Source organism: Vespa velutina, chromosome 6, assembly GCF_912470025.1.
Source record: "Vespa velutina chromosome 6, iVesVel2.1, whole genome shotgun sequence".
Taxonomy (NCBI): Eukaryota; Metazoa; Arthropoda; class Insecta; order Hymenoptera; family Vespidae; genus Vespa; species Vespa velutina.
This window is the reverse complement of record NC_062193.1, coordinates 1937434-1956480: the sequence shown is the minus strand read 5'-3', so window position 1 is coordinate 1956480 and position 19047 is coordinate 1937434. Positions and strand designations below refer to the sequence as shown.

Genomic DNA, 19047 nt, shown 5'->3' with positions numbered 1-19047 from the left:
TTTATCATACACTCAATTATATCTATCTATTTATCTATCTATTTCTATCCTTATATTTTCTTCTTATTTAATAGATAATAATAATGCGCCTTTGCACTTATTATAAACTTTTAACTCCGATATCGATCCTTTCTAACTCCTTCCGTCGCTTTACCTCTCCTACGACTATTTCCTCCATCGTCTCTCTCTCTCTCTCTCTCTCTCTTTCTCCCTCTCTCCCTCTCTCCCTCTCTCTCTGTAAATAATTTTAATAAAAATTACGAATACTCTTGAAATAAACGCTTCCCTCTTCGCTATTCGACTATTTTCAATGATCTACTGAAAAAGATTCTTTCGCAGCTTCGTTATCTACGAATGATTAAATCTGGATATATATTGTAAATAGCGTATTGTATAAATAATAAAATATATGCCCTGCGACACTAAAGGACTATTGTAAATAAGAACAAGAATTGTATGATTCCGTTTAATAAAAATACATAGGGAAAAATGTTTTTCTTTAAAAGAAAACTATTATATAAGATAATATATATGTATTTTACACGTGCCTCGTTATTCTTCTATTTTTTACATACACACACATTCATCTAAACACTTGTATTTTTATAGAAAACGACCTGTTGGATATGGTGCTACTTTGTTTATACTATTCGGCACAAGGATTATCTGTTGAACTTATTTCAATATATAGAAATGAATCATCGTTCATGAATTTCATAGAAAAATTTTTCTCTTTATACCTCATAGAGTTAGGTAATTCGAATAATCCATTTATTTTTACATTGATAAGATCGTTTTCATTAAACGCTATTGAATTTCCCTTATCTGATGATGAAAGCTTAATACATTTTAATAGATCGGATGATGTGAAACAGGAGAAATATTCTTTCATAATCTCGGCAGGGCTTATCGATTATTTAGATAACAGCGTTATTATATTATCAATTATTAATTCGTATAATTATTTTGTAATTTTTACGTAATCATCGTTTCGAAAGATACGAAAAGAAAAAATATATCCTTTCTTATATTTTGTATCTTTCGAAAAATCAAGTTCGAGAATAAAAAGAAAATAAGAAAGAAAAAAAGAAAAAAGAAATTAGAAGAAAAAATTTTGAAAAAGAATAAAACCAATCGAATGCTCAATCGGATTGAAAATATATTTGAAAAGCTCGATCGTATCTGTCAACTTTTTATACAAAAAGGAAACACATTCAACTTGGATAAGGTTTTACGTATAGCATTCTAACTTTTCCCAAGCGAACGTTTAAGTTTTAAGCCGTATTATGGGGGAACATTTATGTCGCTGGCTACCCACATAAAGAGTTCCCACGGCGCAAGCTCAGTATGTGAAGAGCTTGCAAGGTATACGTCGGCCTGCAGACCTTGTTTTCAAACAGTCGTCGAGGTTGAACGGGTGCCTCGCGTACGTTCGAGCTTCTTGATCGACGCGATCTCTTTTTCTCCGATGGATCATCGTTTTTTAAAAACAATTGCGAAATTTGTGAAGGATGGATGGGAATGAAAAGAAAATCTTGAAGATCCCTTCGAGGAATCTCGTTCGACGTGTTGTTAAACAATTTAATGTCAAAAATTGAGACCTTTCGAAAGAAAATTATTAATCAAGTGCCGGAAAAATTTCAAAATCGAAACTAAAAAAAGTAAAAAGTCGTTTCGGCGATTTCTTTTCTCACGTACAAACTTGTGAATTTCTTTTTTCTTTCCCTTTTTCTTTTTTATATATAATCAAGAAACAACTGTCATCTATAGAAGTTAATTCGTAGATCATACGATCTTGTAATATCAACGAATGATATCGGTTACGTTGACGTTTCAAAAGTGAAACGTTTCAAGATCGATCTTTCGATCGTATTTTCGACATCGTTCTTCATGTTTGTTCGAAGCCTTTTGATCAGGACGTTAATTACGACGGTTAATAAAAGTCACGAGGGTATATCACGAAAAATGATAAGATCGCGGACTCCATAAAATTGACTATTTCCGAGACGTATTCACGAATGAAATTATCACTAAGACTAATCTCCATTTTATTATGTGACTTTTGATCTTCGTCTCGTTGACGAAACACGAATATTAAAAATTAAGGTAATAAGATTCTATTTAAAGAAACAAAAATTTTTTAAATCGAAACGACGAACGAAAAAAGAAATAAAAAACAAAAAAAAAAGAAAAGAAAGTAAAAAACAAATAGTAAAAAGAATTTCGCGAAGCTCGTGAATTTTTATTGCATAAAGCGAATCGTCATCAAACATGCGATATTAAGTCGAGGAAGAAGTTCTAGTGTATCCTCGCCGTCTGCGATAGTGCGAAAGGTTGATCGCTCGATCCAAGGTTATCTATGACATTCGAAGACTATACGAACGTGCAACGAGGCCAACTTATGAGTATTCGCTTGAACGATATTTATCTAGATGTATACGTAATTATCGTTCTCACGATCTAAACGAGGTAAAACGACATTTTGCCATTTCTAAGGAAAGAAAAATATCGAACTTCGTAGAATTCGATCGTTCGAAAGTGTCTCTCGATTTATACCGGACAAACATTGTGACTTTCCTTTCGATCGATAAAAGGCCATCCTCACAAAATTGCAGTACTTTATCTCTCTCTCTCTCTCTCTCTCTCTCTCCCTCTCTCTCTCTATCTTTCTCTCTATCTCTCTCTCTCTCTCTCTCTCTCTCTCTCTCTCTCTCTCTCTCTCTCTCTCTCTCTCTCTTATGCGGTAATGGGATTACGAGTACTTAATTGTACGTCATCCGGTGGAGTGCATCTGTTTATATCGACGCCTTGTTTAATGAAGTTAACACGTGGTAATTGCCTTAAGAGTATCGCTATGATACGGTAATAGGAAAGACGAAAAGAAAAAGAAGACAATAAAAAGAGAAAAAAGAACATAGAAGAAGAGTAATGCGAGCGTAGAAAGTTTCACAAATTTTTTTAGGGTCCTTGATTTTTATCGGATTTTAGAATTGACCAGGTAGTTTTCTTTTAACGATTATTCAGAATTTCCACGAAAATTACCCACGACAGATGGATAACGTTCGTTGTTTCTACGAACATGACGTTGTTTCTACGAAAAGTCAGAACGTACAGTGGATGAACGAAGTAGTAAGGGAATACGAAAAATATATAAGGGAGAGAGAGAAAAATAGAAAGAGAGAGAGAAGGAAGATAATACAACGTTAAAAGGTTTCCGGTTCTTTGTAAAATTTTCATGTCGTAACAAAATAGTTTTCAATCGATGTCGGAGAAAGTTTTAATTCGCATTCGTACTTGCATTCTATTCTTCTTAATATTCGTTCTAACATCGTGAATCAATGAGAGAGAAAGAGAGGGAGATAATTCTTCGAACGATTACCGTAATCCACTTTTTATGGATTTTAATTTTTCTTTAAAATACAATCCAGAGGCATCTTAAGATTGTCAGTGTAAATTACAAAACTATTTAACTCACTATGGGACGGAAACACAAGCGTCGTTTAATACCGGAACAGGATCGCAGGATATGCGGCAGTATCTGCTTTTGCCAATTCACCATTGTCATCAGTTGCGTGGCTTTAGTTTACCTCAGCGTTGCGATTTATATGCCGTCGCACAGGTAAACATCTATAATCTAATCTCATTTTATAACGTAAATATATTAGATCGATAATGACAATTAGAATAAGGAATATTTGAAAATTATATTCGATTATAATCATCTAATAAGCATATAGAATAAACGATGTAAGATATAAAAAAGAAAAAGAACAAAATAAAAAACATCATTTAAAATTCTTAATTAAAAGATAACTTTTAAAACGCGAATAATCAAATTTCGAGAGAAAAAGGAAGTTTTTAAATTTATCAATTAATTCAAGAATTATTCTTTTTATTCTTTAAACTATTTAACATAATGGTCAACGAAAAGAATTTAATGGCAGACAGACAAATAAACGGACAAGCAGATAGACAGAATTCTAATGAGACTCGTTAAATTATTTGCAGAGCTTTTCACGCAGGTATAGATCCCGATCCGGTAATGTGCCAAACAGTTAATGCCACTCTAGTAAATAACTGTATATGGGCGAGTTGCGGTGAATGGTGTTTGACGAAAACTACCGGCTTTTGTCCCCAAATTCACGCAACGGTCAGACAGAATGGCACGGACGTCATCTTTGAAAATTGCACCAAGTTCAATAGCATCTCTTGTCCTCAAGTAAGCGAATGAAACGAAAACAAGGAAAGAGAAAAAAAAAGAAAAGAAGAAAAAGAGCCAAATGTTTTCTTTTTCTTTCCTTAATAATTTACGTTTATTCTTTATCGATAAATTGTCATGTTAATAGAATGAAAAAAAAAAAAAGAAAAAAGAGAAAAATACTCGGATAAATATCCTGGAAACATTTTATTTTTCATATTTCAAGAAGTAGCACGAACCTTCGCATAAAATGAATGATCTTATCACTCTACGAGTAGCAAAATAACGATGGCAGCTCAAATACTACCAACGAAAAGTAATCGAAACCATAATAGATAAAACTTTTATAAGATAAAGAAGAGTTCTTTTTTTATCGTCTTTTTCGGTTTTCGATGTTTTTGGCAAAAATATATATGTCATCACGGATTAAAAGGTACAATTGTGGAAGAGTTCCTGTTCGAAGAAATTTTCTCTAATCCGATATACTAAGTGCAAATGGTTATCGATTAAATACGTTTTACGTGAAAAAACTTTTAATCCGAGAAAGAAAATCACGAGAACGCTTTACATTTCATTTGAATTGGCACACATATATACATATATAAACAGATACAATAATCCTTTATCATCTACGAAAAATCATTTACATTATCTAATGTCTTGAAAATGTGACTAAACCCGATACTTTCTTTTTTTGAATCAATGATAATTTATTGTATATTTTCATTATTATTTCGACTTCTATCCATATATTTGAATGAACGAACAAAAGAGAGAGAGAGAAAGAGAAAGAAAAATTTTTCTATTTTCGTAATTAAGTATCCAGTATTTTCTTTTCCTTTCTTTTTTAAATAAAATTATAAAAAATACGACCATGAAAAAGTGGGAAGATACGCGTAGCTAACAAAGAAAACAAGTTATATTATACTAATCCTATATAGTCAAATTTCATAATAAGCAAGTACATCGGAGTGATGAATTCATTTTGAAAACCTTTGTGTCAGAGGCTAATCAAAAGAATGTTATAGTTCGAGTGTTTTTTAAAAAAAAAAAAGAACATAATTTACTTGATATCCTCTTCCTCGTCGATCGTTGTTGCATATAGATATATAATTTATCTTTCTGTTTATTTTACTAAAAATCGATGATTAGTATCTTTCTGTAGAAAGAGCAAGAATAAATGTTTTTTAACAAAGAATTGGTTGATAGAACGAATGAGCATGAAAGAAAAAGAAAAGAAAAAAAAGAAAAGGAAGAAGAAGAAAAAGAAAAAAAATAGATAAAGGTTCGAGATTGATTTTCGTAAAGAATACAAAAGCGTATTTTGAAGTTAATTGAAATGCTTTGAGATTAAACAAAATTATTTCTATCGATATTTTATTTTATTATTTTTCTTTTTAATTCACCGATCTCTATTCTTTCAATTAATCAATTCATGGCATTATCATTCTCAATGATCGTAATAAAACCATTTATTTTTGAGAGATGGTTTAACAAAGATTTCGATGGATAACATACAAGGTGTCCAAAAATAATCAGAATTGTCGGTCATTCTTTTTCTTTCGCTTATCCGTCTATCTATGTATATTTGTATGTACATAGAAATTGAACAACTAAGGGTGTGCACTTTCACACGAAAATTTAAGAAAAAATACTATTCGCAAATACGTGATACGCACTATAAATATGACAAGTAGTTCATATATATTCCATTTAGAAAAATGGGATTAGTTCTTTTTACTAAAAATCGATGATTAGTTTTTATTAGCTTTATCTGTCCTCTATCTCTTTTTCTCTCTATCTATTTCTCTCTATCTCCCTCTCTCTCTCTCTCTCTCTCTCTCTCTCTTTGTCCCTTTCTCTCTTTCTTTCTCTCTTTCTCTTTTTCTTTTTTTATGGTCGAACGATCACAACGAATCGATTGAAACGAATCTAATCTATCTTCTTTATTTGCCCGTTTTCCAGGTGAACATGGGAAATCTGAAGAAATACAATTGCAATAATGGCAGCGAATGTAGCACACTCTCGGGTGTGTTCAATTGCAGTTTAGGACATTGCTCGAATATGAGCGAATTGATGCTTTGTCATCATAAGGCGGACGGTATCATGGTCGATAGTGAGAAAGATAATATGAAACTTAATGGCTTCTTCAGTTGCCAGAATTCGAGATGTACGAAAATCAAGAGGCCTTTCTCGTGCGATCGATACTGCCCTAAGATAATCACGAACGATATCAACGTCTTTCTCATGCAAGACGATAACGTCATCACGGCTAAGTGTTCTCATGGCTTAGCACTGAATAAAGCTAATGGAAATTTGCCTGGTACGAGACTAACAGATCCGGTGAAGATTTGGGATGAAGAAAGTGGTAGCATCGTTGCAAGTTGTCTAATGGTTAGCAAAAAAGGAAACATCATTAGGTATGAATATGAATATCTCTAAATCCAAACAAAATGTCAATTTCAATCGTAAATTATCGTTTTATAATATTTACGATTTATCGTTCTTGTCATCGATAATACTATGCGATATTCGAATCAATTACTCGGGAAAAATGAATTTTAGTTTCAATGTAGCGTAGAAAAATTTCTTTAAATTTATCATCAACGATGATGGATAGCTCAACTGGAGATTCGAATTATTGATTGCTACTTGTTTTCCCACGGAAATGATGCATCATTTGCAACGAATAGCATGAAATAAATCCAAGAACGTGTACTCAACGTGTATCGTTTAGAAACAACGATAGAATGTAAGAGAGGGGAAACATTTATCAAAGAAATCATTGTTGCTATTAAGACAGAGTCCCTCAATATCAATAGTATAATATCTTACGCAGGAGTAAATAAATGATAAAAATCCAAGAAAGTGCTATTTTATAAAATGATCTCGAGATCATTAATACAAGGAACGTATTTCCTGTTTCCTAAATAAGTTCTCTTTTAATTGCATTTCATTCGATATTATCATTCGGAAGTATATTGCACATCGTAGTGAGTCATAGATCCTTTTCTTACTAGATAAAAAAGTATTAAGGGTATTTCCATAGCAACCATTGATCCCTGCGGACTATACTCGATTCTCTAATATTTCCTTCATTTTTCTGTGTAGGACGACGCGTAAAATTTTTATGGATGTCGTTTCGACATACCGATTTGTTCAATTCAACTCTAAGAAAAAACACGAAGTTATCCTTTACTCAGGTTTCCACAAATACCCAACATATTAACTTTCTATCATTCCAACCCTTTTTCTTAGTTATTTTTTAAAATCATGTAATAATTTAAAATCAATGTAATTTAAAATCAATGTAATTAAAAATTATAATATGTATAAAAGTTATATTATACATATTTATCACATGATTAATATGTTTTAGAACGGAAGATTGCGTTAACGGCACGTTTTTGAATAAAATCACGATTCCCGAACACTATGTCAATTTTACAAGTTTTCTCAATATTTACGAGGAAAGTCTTCAGTATCCCGTCGATTCAGAAAATGCTTACATGCCCGCCCAACGATCGCTTACAATCTACAACAATTCGCGTTTGTACATCAACCTGGAGGGTTGCGTCAACACTCTTAAGGGTGAGTGTCGTGATTTCCTTAAAAGTCACGGACGAGATGGCGACAATCAAACGGCTCAAAGTAGATATCCCTGTTATTACAAAAAGGTGAGTTTGCTTGCTCTTAAGAAATATCTTTCCTACTATCTCTTTTCCTTTGGTACTACTATCTCTTTCATCTTCCCCTGGAGAGACATCGAATCCCTCTTGCGAATCCTTGTTTATTTCCGTAGCTTGTGATTCTATCACAGAGAAAAAGCAACTAGTATTTACAATAAAAAGATATCTACTATTTCGAGGATGAAATAATTTTCACGATAATGTTCTGTGAGACATGAAAAAGAAAAAAAAAGAAATAAATAACCCAATATCATTTTTTTCCATTCTCGATGTAATCGTGAGGATTTTTTAATACGATGATCACGTACTATATTTAATCCATTGCTCTTAGATTTATTTCGTCTTACTTATTAGACATTTAAAAGATTCGTTATTTATTATCTTATAAGAAAAAATGGAAAAGATTATCACAGAGAATTACGATTTATTTTTTATTTACGAAAAAAGAAAAGAAAATATGAAAAACATTTGATACCGACAAATACGTATAATTTGTAAATTTTTAAGCAAAATTGGTTTTCAATACAATTAATGTGCTAATATACTATTTTACTGTCTTCTTGATGCAATACACACAAACATGTGTATATATACGTGTATATGCGTATATATATACATCGGATTCGATAAGGATAAACGCCTTTTGCTCGGATTTAATATGTACTCGCAATAACAGAATACGAAGTGGTTTAAATGCAATCGAATACGCTTCGAAGCGTTGCACGATGAATGTGGAACAATTGTGGGATGAATTAAAAATGACGATCCATTTTTGCCTACATATCGAACCATGAAATTTTTCATTCATACACAATATGCATCTTAATATTATAATCAAACATAAATTTATCGTTAATATACATTTTCTTTATCAATATCGATTATTTTTTTTTTCGTTATTGTATCGCAAATAATAGTAATAAAAAGAGAGATAAAGATAAAGGGAGAAAAAGACAGAGAGAGAGAGAGAGAGAGAGAGAGAGAGAGAGAGAGAGAATATAATTAACTTACATACGTACGACATGATATTCATTACATTATGGCAAAATGCAATTACTTTAATTGCAAAGTGAACTTGCTAGTTTTTAATTTTTATCTATATTCGAGCAGGACAAAGCAAACTAAGATAAAGTTAGTTTGCAATCACGTAATTGCAAAAGAAAAAAATCATTTATGTTCATTCTCGATCGTTTTTAAGAAAGAAAGAAAAAAAAAAAAGAAAAAGAAATAAAGTAAAAGTAACTTAACATTGCATTTTGCAGAACGACTCGTTCTTTGTTGTGGCACGTTTTGATCTGAACAAGACAAAAACCGAGTTACTTATCGCTATCATCGTACCGTCGGGACTTTTCGTTATCAGCTTGATAACCTTGATTGTGATAACTCGCTCAGTGCAAGTTGGCGATGACGCTAAGATGCGATGTAGATATTGCACAGAGAAGAATGAGGACGAGGGCGAGGACGAAGGATTGGTTGAAGGTACACCTACTACTCCTCAAGATCATACCAATGAGAATGAGATCAGAAGTATGTCGCTCTAGCAGTTTACACCGCTCGGCATGAGCAATTCCTTGAAATACGAAAGATTGCCGTTGATCGACACGGACGAAGCCGAAGATTCTTTCTAAAAGGAAAACTAAATCAAATAGAAAAGAATCGACAAAACATCGAAATACGTTTATAGACGCAAGGAAAGTAAAAGCAAGGAAATGAAAGAAAAAGCTAAGACTACAGATCTTATTACACACATCGTCTTCCCGATGCGATAATTCGAATGAAATTGAATAGAAAAGAAAACAAAAGAAAAGAAATGGAAAGAAAAGAAAAGAAAAAAGAAAAGAAAAAAAAAAAAGAAAAGTAAAAAAGATATTAAATACATACACAAATATACCCATATAGGGGCCAAATTATAATATATGTATTTAACTGTATATTTATATACTGTGCATTTATTATGAGAAATATTTATAATAATTAGATCACTGTTGCCTTCGATGTATCGTGACCATTGCGTGTCAAACTTAAACCGATCCGACATTTTCTAAAGTATCTATATGAAATCCGTACTACTCTGTCGTTCCTATCGATTATTATCGATGTAAAAAAAGGAAGGATTAATATGAAAGAGTTAAATTTACATGATCGGCTTTCGGTGACAAGCTTTCGTGTATGTACAAAAGTAGTTTTAGGAGAAGACCTATGTATATATAAATATATACATACATATATATATATATGTATATATAAATATATACATACATATATATATATATATATATATATATATATATAATATATTGTTACGAAATAAGGGATGTTCAACGAAAATTTTTTTTAACGCTCTAGCGTTAACGTAAAAGATAAGTATCGTCTTTTTGAAACGAGTTCTTATTTTTCGAGAACTTTCTTTAGAATAAGAGTATTTTACTTAATCTGTGTATAATGTATAACTTTGTATGTCAGTTCAACAGCTACAACTGCCTTTAATTTTCTTTAGAAGAAGAATAAAAACTAAAATAAAAATATAAAAAAAAAAAGAAAAAAATAAAAAACAATAAATAAAAAGAAACAAAGAAATCTTTAAGATGATCGAACAATTAAACGAAAATAATATAATTTGTTCACAAACGGATATTCTTCTATATATGTATTACTTATATATTATTATTATTATTATTATCATCATCATCATCATCATCATTATCATTATTATGCAGAATGTCTAAAGAATATGGAGATATTTTAAGGGTTATTTCAGCACATCTAAATAATAAAAAAAAATGCATACAAAAATATATCCTATTTGACTTCGTTTTCGAATTACGAGCGAATTTTTTTATCGCAATAGTTGTTCTTTCGTTAGATTGATGAAATTCAATGAAATGAAAAAACTAAATACATTTTTCAGCAAATCCAATCAACATCAGAACATATGAAAAGAAAGTTATTAGTAAGATATTTTGTAGTGTTGTATTCAAAAGCGAGAAAATCATTTCGTATATCTCTTGTAAAAGTAAGCAAATGGACTTCGTTAAATATCCACTATAATTTGTAAACAAAATCAAATATGTTTCTGTGAATTATTTTTATTGTTTAGATGCTTTGAAATCATCCCTAAAATATTTCCCAATATTCTGAGACATCGCGTATAATGAATGGCGAAAGTAACGAACATAAAATTTGTTATCGATTCGAAATCGAAATTATAACTGAATTATAGTTCAAAGAAAATCAACAATAAACGTTATTATTATAATAATTCAAAGCATTTCTATACGGCGAGAATTATTCGATACGCCATCGATCGATATATTGACTCTCGAAAGTCTCATTGCGTTAATTAAAAGCAAGACGTATTTGCATAGGACATTAAGAATTCGTGAGAGTAATCATATGGATATATGGCAGAAGAGTATAGTGGTTTTTTATGATCACTTAATCATCGTCTGTTTCCAGAACGAAGTACTAGTTATGTTCAATTATATGTATATATATATATATATATATATATATATATATATATATATATGCGTGTATGATCCATAAGCCGATAATCGTTTGAAAACTATAAGAAAAGAAAATATTACATTAAACATACGATCTAATTACATGTAATATTGACTAGAAATGTATATCGGTGTCAGCTTATATTTCACATTTAACATTCTCATCATTGCAATTTTTCAATTATGCGTATAAAATATTTTATAAGACTACATATATAACGAATTTCATTGGATATCTTCCGTGGTAAGCGAGTGTAAAAAAGTAAAAACAAAAAAAAAATAATATAACGAGAGAAAGTTCTTACGTGTATAAAACAAAAATATATACGTACCAAGATAAATTACCGATCTCTAAATTCACTGTTAATCTATGTGCCTTCTCTTCCGTTTAGATATTGATCGCGATAAAAATTTCGTGATCTTTTAGTTCAAGAAATATCCAAATAAAAATGTGGCCACATTATGTAACTGTCTAAAAAATGTTTCTATTAATGGAGAAACATTAAAAAATTGTATTTTTTTTGTATGATAACGATCTGTAATAAATGTATATCGTAAAAATTGTATTTTCTTTGTCTCTTTCCAAAGTAAATATACTGTATCGGTCGATTTTTTTTCTTTTGATTCATATGTTTCAATGTATGTCTGTATGCATGTATATGTGTATATATGTGTATGTGTGTGATGCGTGTATGTATGTATGTATGTTGTGTATATGTTTGTGTGTGTGTGTATATGTATGTATGTATGTACGTACGTGTGTATATATATATATATATATATATATATATATATATATATTTGTATATACGTATGTTACATACACAAGACGACCAAAGCCCAAGCGAAATTAAGTCTGTCTGTTAAAAGAAGCGAATCGATATACATGGACTGCACGTTCCCACCCAAAAAAAACACATGCGCGGGAAGAACGCACACGCACTACTCCCGAGGCGACTCGACGAATATGGCACCAACCATGGAATAAAACCTGGAGGGACAAGTGGAAGAATGGAAATTCAATTGGAATTTCGATTGAAGATACAAAAAAATGCAATAAAAATAACCGAAAAAAACGAGTTATAAAAAATTTTTGTTTAAATTTGTATCACTTATCTATTATTTATACTATCTATTACTTACTATTGGAAAGTGAAAAATTATATTTTCTTGTTTATTCTAGATTGTTATTTTTTAATATTATTACTTTCCTACCTTTTTCTTGTTTTTTCTTTTTTTTTTTCAAGATAAAGAGAGATGAATCGACAATATTTCTTGATAGTTTAAGTTTAGACTCAAATTACTGTTACGAGATATTACATCGACGTAAACGAAGATATAGATTGCATCTTATGGATAAAGTAGTCTCTTCTTTTACTTTTGAATTTCGTGAGAAGCTTGGAAAACGATATTACGTGACTACTTGCGTGTCTCGATCCACTAAAAATTTACTGCAATAATCTTCAAATATAATCTATGATGCGCATGCTATAAAATAAATTTTTAAATAATTAAAAACTCATTTAGCCTATTTCTAATTGAATTGAATCAAATTGATGAATCCTTTCAATTTACCGATTTCGTGTATACACTCAATACAACATCGATTCAGTGTCGTCAGATCGAGATTCAGTGTTGTTAAATACTCCTAATCCTTTTAACAATTTATAGAAATTAAAATATTAAGGAAAGAAAATTATCGCTTGCTATAGCTTCCTATCGTGATATTCTTAGTAACAGACTAACGATTATATTTCAATGCGTAATTACGTTGCGTGAGCAGATCGATACACCGGATTTAATTAACGATTAATTAAATTCAAAGTTAAAGTTATAATGAAATTATGTCGATGATTTTCTCCGGATAGATATTCTTTTTTTTTTATTCTAGATAAATTTTTTGAAAAAATTTTAACATACGAAGAATTACGTAAAATAATTTCGTAAAAGAATTTCCGTAAAAGAATTTCTGTAAAAAAGAAATTCGAAAATGTCGTTATTTACAGAAAATATATTTTTACAATAATTATAAGAAAAAATTTTAGTCGTGTAAAAACCTGTATCGATATTTCCAACAAAACTGTCATTATTTCAATGACAAATGTTACGTCGATATTAATCTTATTGTATTATTATCGATTTAACCAGCGAAAAAATCGAAATAAATGCGTTTATATCGTCACTAGCACGCGACGTATGTGGGTCGAGGCCGAGTGTGTCCTGTCAATTGCATTTCTCCGAGAGACATGTACTTACATCGAGATATCAGGAGTCGTCGTTGCTAATCTGACAATTGCAGAGAGAGAGAGAGAGAGAGAGAGAGAGAGAGAGAGAGAGAGAGAGAGAGAGAGAGAGAGAGAGAGAGAGAGAGAGAGAGAGAGAGAGAGAGATCTAAATCGCCAAGAAAGTAAATCTAATATTAGTAATGCAAATTAAATCGATTAATTGATCTTTTTTATTTTCTTCATACATACATTCGATGAATTATTTACTATCTAATCTGATGGATTACAAAAGGCTATTTAAATTGACTTAAAAAAAATATTTAATTAATTTACTTATTTTTTTCTTTTTTGTTAATTGAATGAGATTAGATTTTATTTTGATATATATATATATCAAAGAAATAAAACCTTTCATTTATTTTTGGTGAGTCATGTAATAGCTTTGTCTGAGTTTTAATTAAGAGTAAATGGGTAAAAAAATTTTGAAGGAAAGTTAGTCTAGATTTCGACTAAAATCATTATAGCGTTATTAATACGAGAGTTCGGTCGTCCGTCACAAAAGAGAACTCGAACCTCGTTCTTTCTCTCTTTCTCTCTTTCTCTCTCTTTGATCAATATCGCAATACCATCGCTTTCTATTATAGATCGTGCGAACACTTATACTTTAATAGCTGCTTTGTATACATATCAACGAACTAGCCTTTCCTACGTCACCAAGAGAGGGAGCGAGAGAGACAGATAGAGAGAGATAATATTCCGAGCAAAGTTCCGCCCTCTAATTAGTTGATTTCTCATACTCTACGTGGCTCCCATAAAATATTATACGCAGTGGAGTTAAGAGTCAAAAAAAATCGATTTGGCGTAACTTCTCAAAAGAAATTTTAAGTTAAATTAGCAATCCACGATGTCAATTTTACTACAAGATCACGTCTCTAAATATTTCCTTTTTCCCTTTTTTTTATTTTCTTTTAACAAAAACAAATGTTACATTAAATTTTGATAAAATAAATAAATTAAAAGTGAAACTGCGTGAACATTTTCAAAGCATCGATCGAAAATGGTTAATGAACCTCTCTAAAAATGTAATTAAAATATTCCAACCATAACATTGTATACTCCGGCTTCGACTTTAACTTGTACATTGTCGAAAGATATTGTTTCTTTATAGTAAACGTTGAGGAAATAAATTTTTTATAGAGGAGATAAAAGGAAACATTCGATGTGATAGCTTTCTATAAAAACATTACGTGTTTTCTACCCGAATGATCAAGATTATATAAATATCTACGTATTGCTGGGAAGATTAGAAAAAAAAAAAAGAGAAAAAAAAAGAAATATGTATAATTAGCTTTACCTAATAGTTTGGTGGTTCACCCTCTTTCGTGACGTTCATGAAGATTCACGAGTTGGCAATTTCCCTTGTGGCTCCAAGAAAACGTGACCGTTTTACGAGAAAATCTTTGTTATGGTACTCTCTCTGTCTCTTTCTCTCTCTCTTTCTCTTTTTCTCTCTCTTCCACCCTCGATTCAAGAGCATGGGGAAGTGAAGCTAGAGATGTGGTAAAACGCTTAATTTCATGGAGTAATGAGATGAAATTAATTGACGATGGGCGATGCAAAGGCAAATTGCAGAGAAAGAGAGAGAGAGAGTATGCATTACGTATTATTAATTAAAGTGATTGTCGAATTGAGAGATAATAGAGAGTACATTTGATATTCTTTGACTTATAAAATAAATAAAAAATAATGTACCAAAATTAGTTATCAGAAATATCATTCTAAACAATTCGTAATATTTTCTCCCTTACGAGAAGTTTATTATTGATTGATGCTCAATGAAAAAGTCCTAAGAACGTTCGTTCGTTATTGTACGTAGGTTGATTTCCTAGAAACTGTTCTTCAACAATCTTCGACGAAGATGCTGTGATAATGATTTTTCTTCTATTTCTATTTTTATCTTCTTTCACATTATAAAAGAAGGAAAACGAACGTTGTATTTGAAATACACAAAAAATAAATATCATTTGAGAAGAATTCGAGTAGAAGGATATAGGGGATAGGGGTGTATTAATAAAACTTTTTCAAAATGGACGACGATGACGTAAGATCAAGAATCCTTCTTGATATCATCTTTCTCAGACTTTTCTTATTAATACGGAGCGAACAATATATGTTGTGTTATGTTATATATGTATGTTATGTTTCTAAGCGTAAATTCGAATAATTATATAATAATAATAAAATAGTAATAATTGGATCTGTGATTTCCCGTAAAGGGAATACAAACATAATTATTTATATAAGCTCTCTGTGTTGAGTTCAAAAACTAAGCTCAGTTTAAAGACAAAAAAGAAAAACAAACGTGACAAGTTTGTTTGTATGCTATTTCGATGCATATATATATAAGAAACGTAAGACATTCAGATCTGCTTAGCTTATTTTAAAAAGGGCATCTTAAGAGCAAACACGCATGATTGATTCAAAGAGTAGCGTTAGCATTTGCTCGTATCAACGTGACTCATCTCGATTTCGATGGTAACATCGTACCTTGATGAAAAATAGCTATAGGGTAGTTACGAGAAATAAAATCGATACTAAGGGTTCTATATATCTATATGGTCGATAAGTTAGGTACCAACTTAATCAAGAAATTCGTATTAAATATTATACAGCTTATCGTTCAAAGGTGAACGGACTAAGACTCGCAATGCTTCTTTTGTAGACGTATGGAGAAAAATATGTATAAAAAATTTTTTTAAATAAGAAGTACTTACCTTAATCTGTTCCTGTCGTTTGTAGGCGTGCAACATCAATAACTTTCGTTCCTCTTCCGACATCAAAGGTTCTCGTCCCGGCATACCAGCTCCTCTTTTTTGCAATTTCACGATGACTTTCGTCTTCTCGTTTGAGCCTAAGAAGTTCTTCAACTTTTTTCCCTGTATCATTTCTTTACCGGAAAACCATAACTGCGCTAAACTTATGTCTATTACCTAAGGAGGAAAAAGAGACAGAAGGAAAAGATATTTCATCATGTAGATAAAAACGCATTACAAAATACATCGCAATTGAAGGATAAAATGTTTATGCTTATAACTAAGTACGTCTTATGTGTTAATATTTCACGTTTTAATATTATAAAGAAAATATGAAATAGAACTGTAAAATTATATCAAGTTTTAATGCTTGAATTCGAATGCTCTTCGAAAATACATGTTTACCGTATGAAGGTTGGTTAGGGAATGATCGTACAACGATCGTTGCCGTAGACCAATAAGAAATGTAAACACTGGCGTGCTGCTCGAGGCAAGGTTGTCGATATGTAGAGTGTATATATTTCCGCTTACGTTTGTATATTAACGAAAAATATAGAACGTATGTATGTATTTATGTATACTCTAGTAATATAATCGATCGATAAAATTTCATACATTGAAAAATAAATTAAGAAAAAAATAGAATTTGAAATCTTTAAGACGTCAATCAAGAGAATGTTTAATTTATACAAAAGAAAAAAAAAGGATGATCTCAATATAATCGATAATTTTACCTCTAAAGAGGCTTGAGTTCCAGTAAGATTCTCGGTATTCTCAAATTCTTGGCGTATAACATCGTGAGGTGGTAAACCCATTGGATAAACTATCGTGACGGCTCCCCTAAGTATATCGAGCGCATCTTGAATGATTTTCTGCGTGAGCAGTTTATCTTGTTGCACCAATTTCTACGAAACGCAAGGAATGTCAACTTAAACGACCGTATCTATCTTTAACGATCCATTAAAATACCTTAGATATCATGGCTCTAGCATCTTCCACGGTATTCTTCAAGATCTGTTGCATTTTCTCGTTCGGTTGACGGCCATTCCTTCGACCTATATATAAATACAATGATAAATTTAATAATTGCATTTCAATGAATCTGACATTTTTTTTTGTAATTTTCATTAAATGATATATATCATGAGAAAAATAAGAAAAGATCACTAAACGTACCTACACCATCCTTGTTAAATGTCCATCCACCCATGGGTACACACTTTTCACCCCATTCGTCTTTGAGTTTAAGCTCTTCAACTTGTTCCTCCGTAAGTCCCATTATGTTTGGTGGTAACATTGTGCCATGCTTAGCAAGATCCTCGATTTCTAAGAAATGCATTTTCTTTTCACGTTATTTATGTCCCTTTCTTTCTTATGTATGGTCTATTTATTAAAAAAAAAAAAAAAGAAAAAATAAAACGTACAACGAGAAGAGAGAATCGGACGAAGGCCAATTAAGCGTAACACACCAACTAATAATTATTATCCCGGCGAGACGTGTGACTAATATCACATGGCGCCGAGAATGAATAGGTTCATAAAGTCGAAACTCGACTTCTTATTACGTGCGGCTTATTACAAACAGCAGGTGAAGCCTCCAAGATAATCGTTAATGGATTTCTCGCGTTAATATTCTTAGTAGGACTCTTAGAGATATATGTTAACGAACATCAATGCAACTATTGGTAAAATATGGGGGAAAAAGAAATTATTAGAATGATAAGAAAATTCCCGTAGGGTCTTATTTACCGGCACGTAGATCTTCGTATTATGTGTTTTTCTTTATTTATTTTTTTTTTTATTTTTGAAAGAAATTTAAACGAAATCATCGATCTTATACGTGTGAATGAATTATAACGTTATCTACAGTGAGCGTTGTTGTTGTAAATTAACGTTGTGTAATTCGAAAACGCAATGTGTTGTTACACTCTTATATTCGATACGATTCTTCTTCTCTGAAGAATAATTATAATTATATTCTCTCAAGATTGATTACCGTAACATATTCTTAAAATTTTCAAACGGCCGTTGTAAATTATGGTGACCTCGTATAAAACGTCTTCCACCATAGCATCGACATGTGTTTCGTAAAGGAATTGACTCTCATCGCCCTTTTTCACGTGAAGTCGTACCATTTTATTTCTCTAGTTTTTCAAAATATAAAATCCAATTGGATGAACATAAATTCACGAAATTAAAGATTTTTTATTTTTAATAAGGATTTTAAAAGTTATATAATTACTTACGTCTTTAAAGATTTAATAAATTTTCAAATTAGACGAGACTTCTGTTTAATGTTAATTAAAAATCGTCGTTTAATTAAATTCAAATAACTTTTCTTTTTTCTTATCGATGACAGCCGAGTGGTATCGTATAGATTCGAAGAATCAAAATCGTGAATGGGAATCAAACGTTTGCTTGATTTTTAAGGCGATGGCAGCGACAAACGTGCTATCACTGATCTCCATAGTAACTCGTAACATTGAACAAACTATCGTCACTTTCGAGAATCTATGTATGTGTTAATTGAAAATCATATAAGTTTCATGGGAGCTTATGATAAGGATAAAAATAATTTGCTATTCATCTCTTCAGGAGGTTAAGAGGTCATATAAA

The 19047-nt window shown here is 31.1% G+C and overlaps 2 protein-coding genes across 7 annotated transcripts; one reads left to right on the top strand and one right to left on the bottom strand.

Moving 5' to 3' along the window:
- Positions 1 to 1101: 1101 nt before the first annotated feature.
- Positions 1102 to 12057, top strand: LOC124950103. Of its 4 annotated transcripts, none has more exons than XM_047496340.1 (6): positions 1103 to 1426; positions 3429 to 3619; positions 4009 to 4219; positions 6164 to 6618; positions 7578 to 7875; positions 9150 to 12055. In XM_047496340.1, exons 2-6 carry the CDS (start codon positions 3477 to 3479, stop codon positions 9426 to 9428), a joined length of 1386 nt encoding a protein of 461 aa, XP_047352296.1. In that variant the 5' UTR covers positions 1103 to 1426; positions 3429 to 3476; the 3' UTR covers positions 9429 to 12055. The 4 variants fall into 4 exon arrangements, with proteins under 4 accessions (XP_047352297.1, XP_047352296.1, XP_047352295.1 ...); XM_047496339.1 differs by having other exon boundaries at positions 1103 to 2469; XM_047496338.1 differs by having other exon boundaries at positions 1103 to 2614.
- A 1394-nt stretch (positions 12058 to 13451) lies between these two features.
- On the bottom strand, positions 13452 to 18950 carry LOC124950109 (cilia- and flagella-associated protein 298). 3 transcript variants are annotated; one of them, XM_047496366.1, is made up of 6 exons: positions 18678 to 18950; positions 18428 to 18575; positions 17608 to 17757; positions 17401 to 17486; positions 17166 to 17336; positions 13452 to 16608 (listed from the first exon to the last, which is right to left on the bottom strand). In XM_047496366.1, the coding sequence occupies exons 2-6, from the start codon at positions 18564 to 18566 to the stop codon at positions 16276 to 16278; spliced, it is 879 nt and encodes a 292-aa protein (XP_047352322.1). In that variant the 5' UTR covers positions 18567 to 18575; positions 18678 to 18950; the 3' UTR covers positions 13452 to 16275. The 3 variants fall into 3 exon arrangements, with proteins under 3 accessions (XP_047352322.1, XP_047352321.1, XP_047352323.1); XM_047496365.1 differs by having other exon boundaries at positions 18428 to 18950; XM_047496367.1 differs by lacking the exon at positions 18678 to 18950 and having other exon boundaries at positions 17856 to 18565.
- Positions 18951 to 19047: the final 97 nt, after the last annotated feature.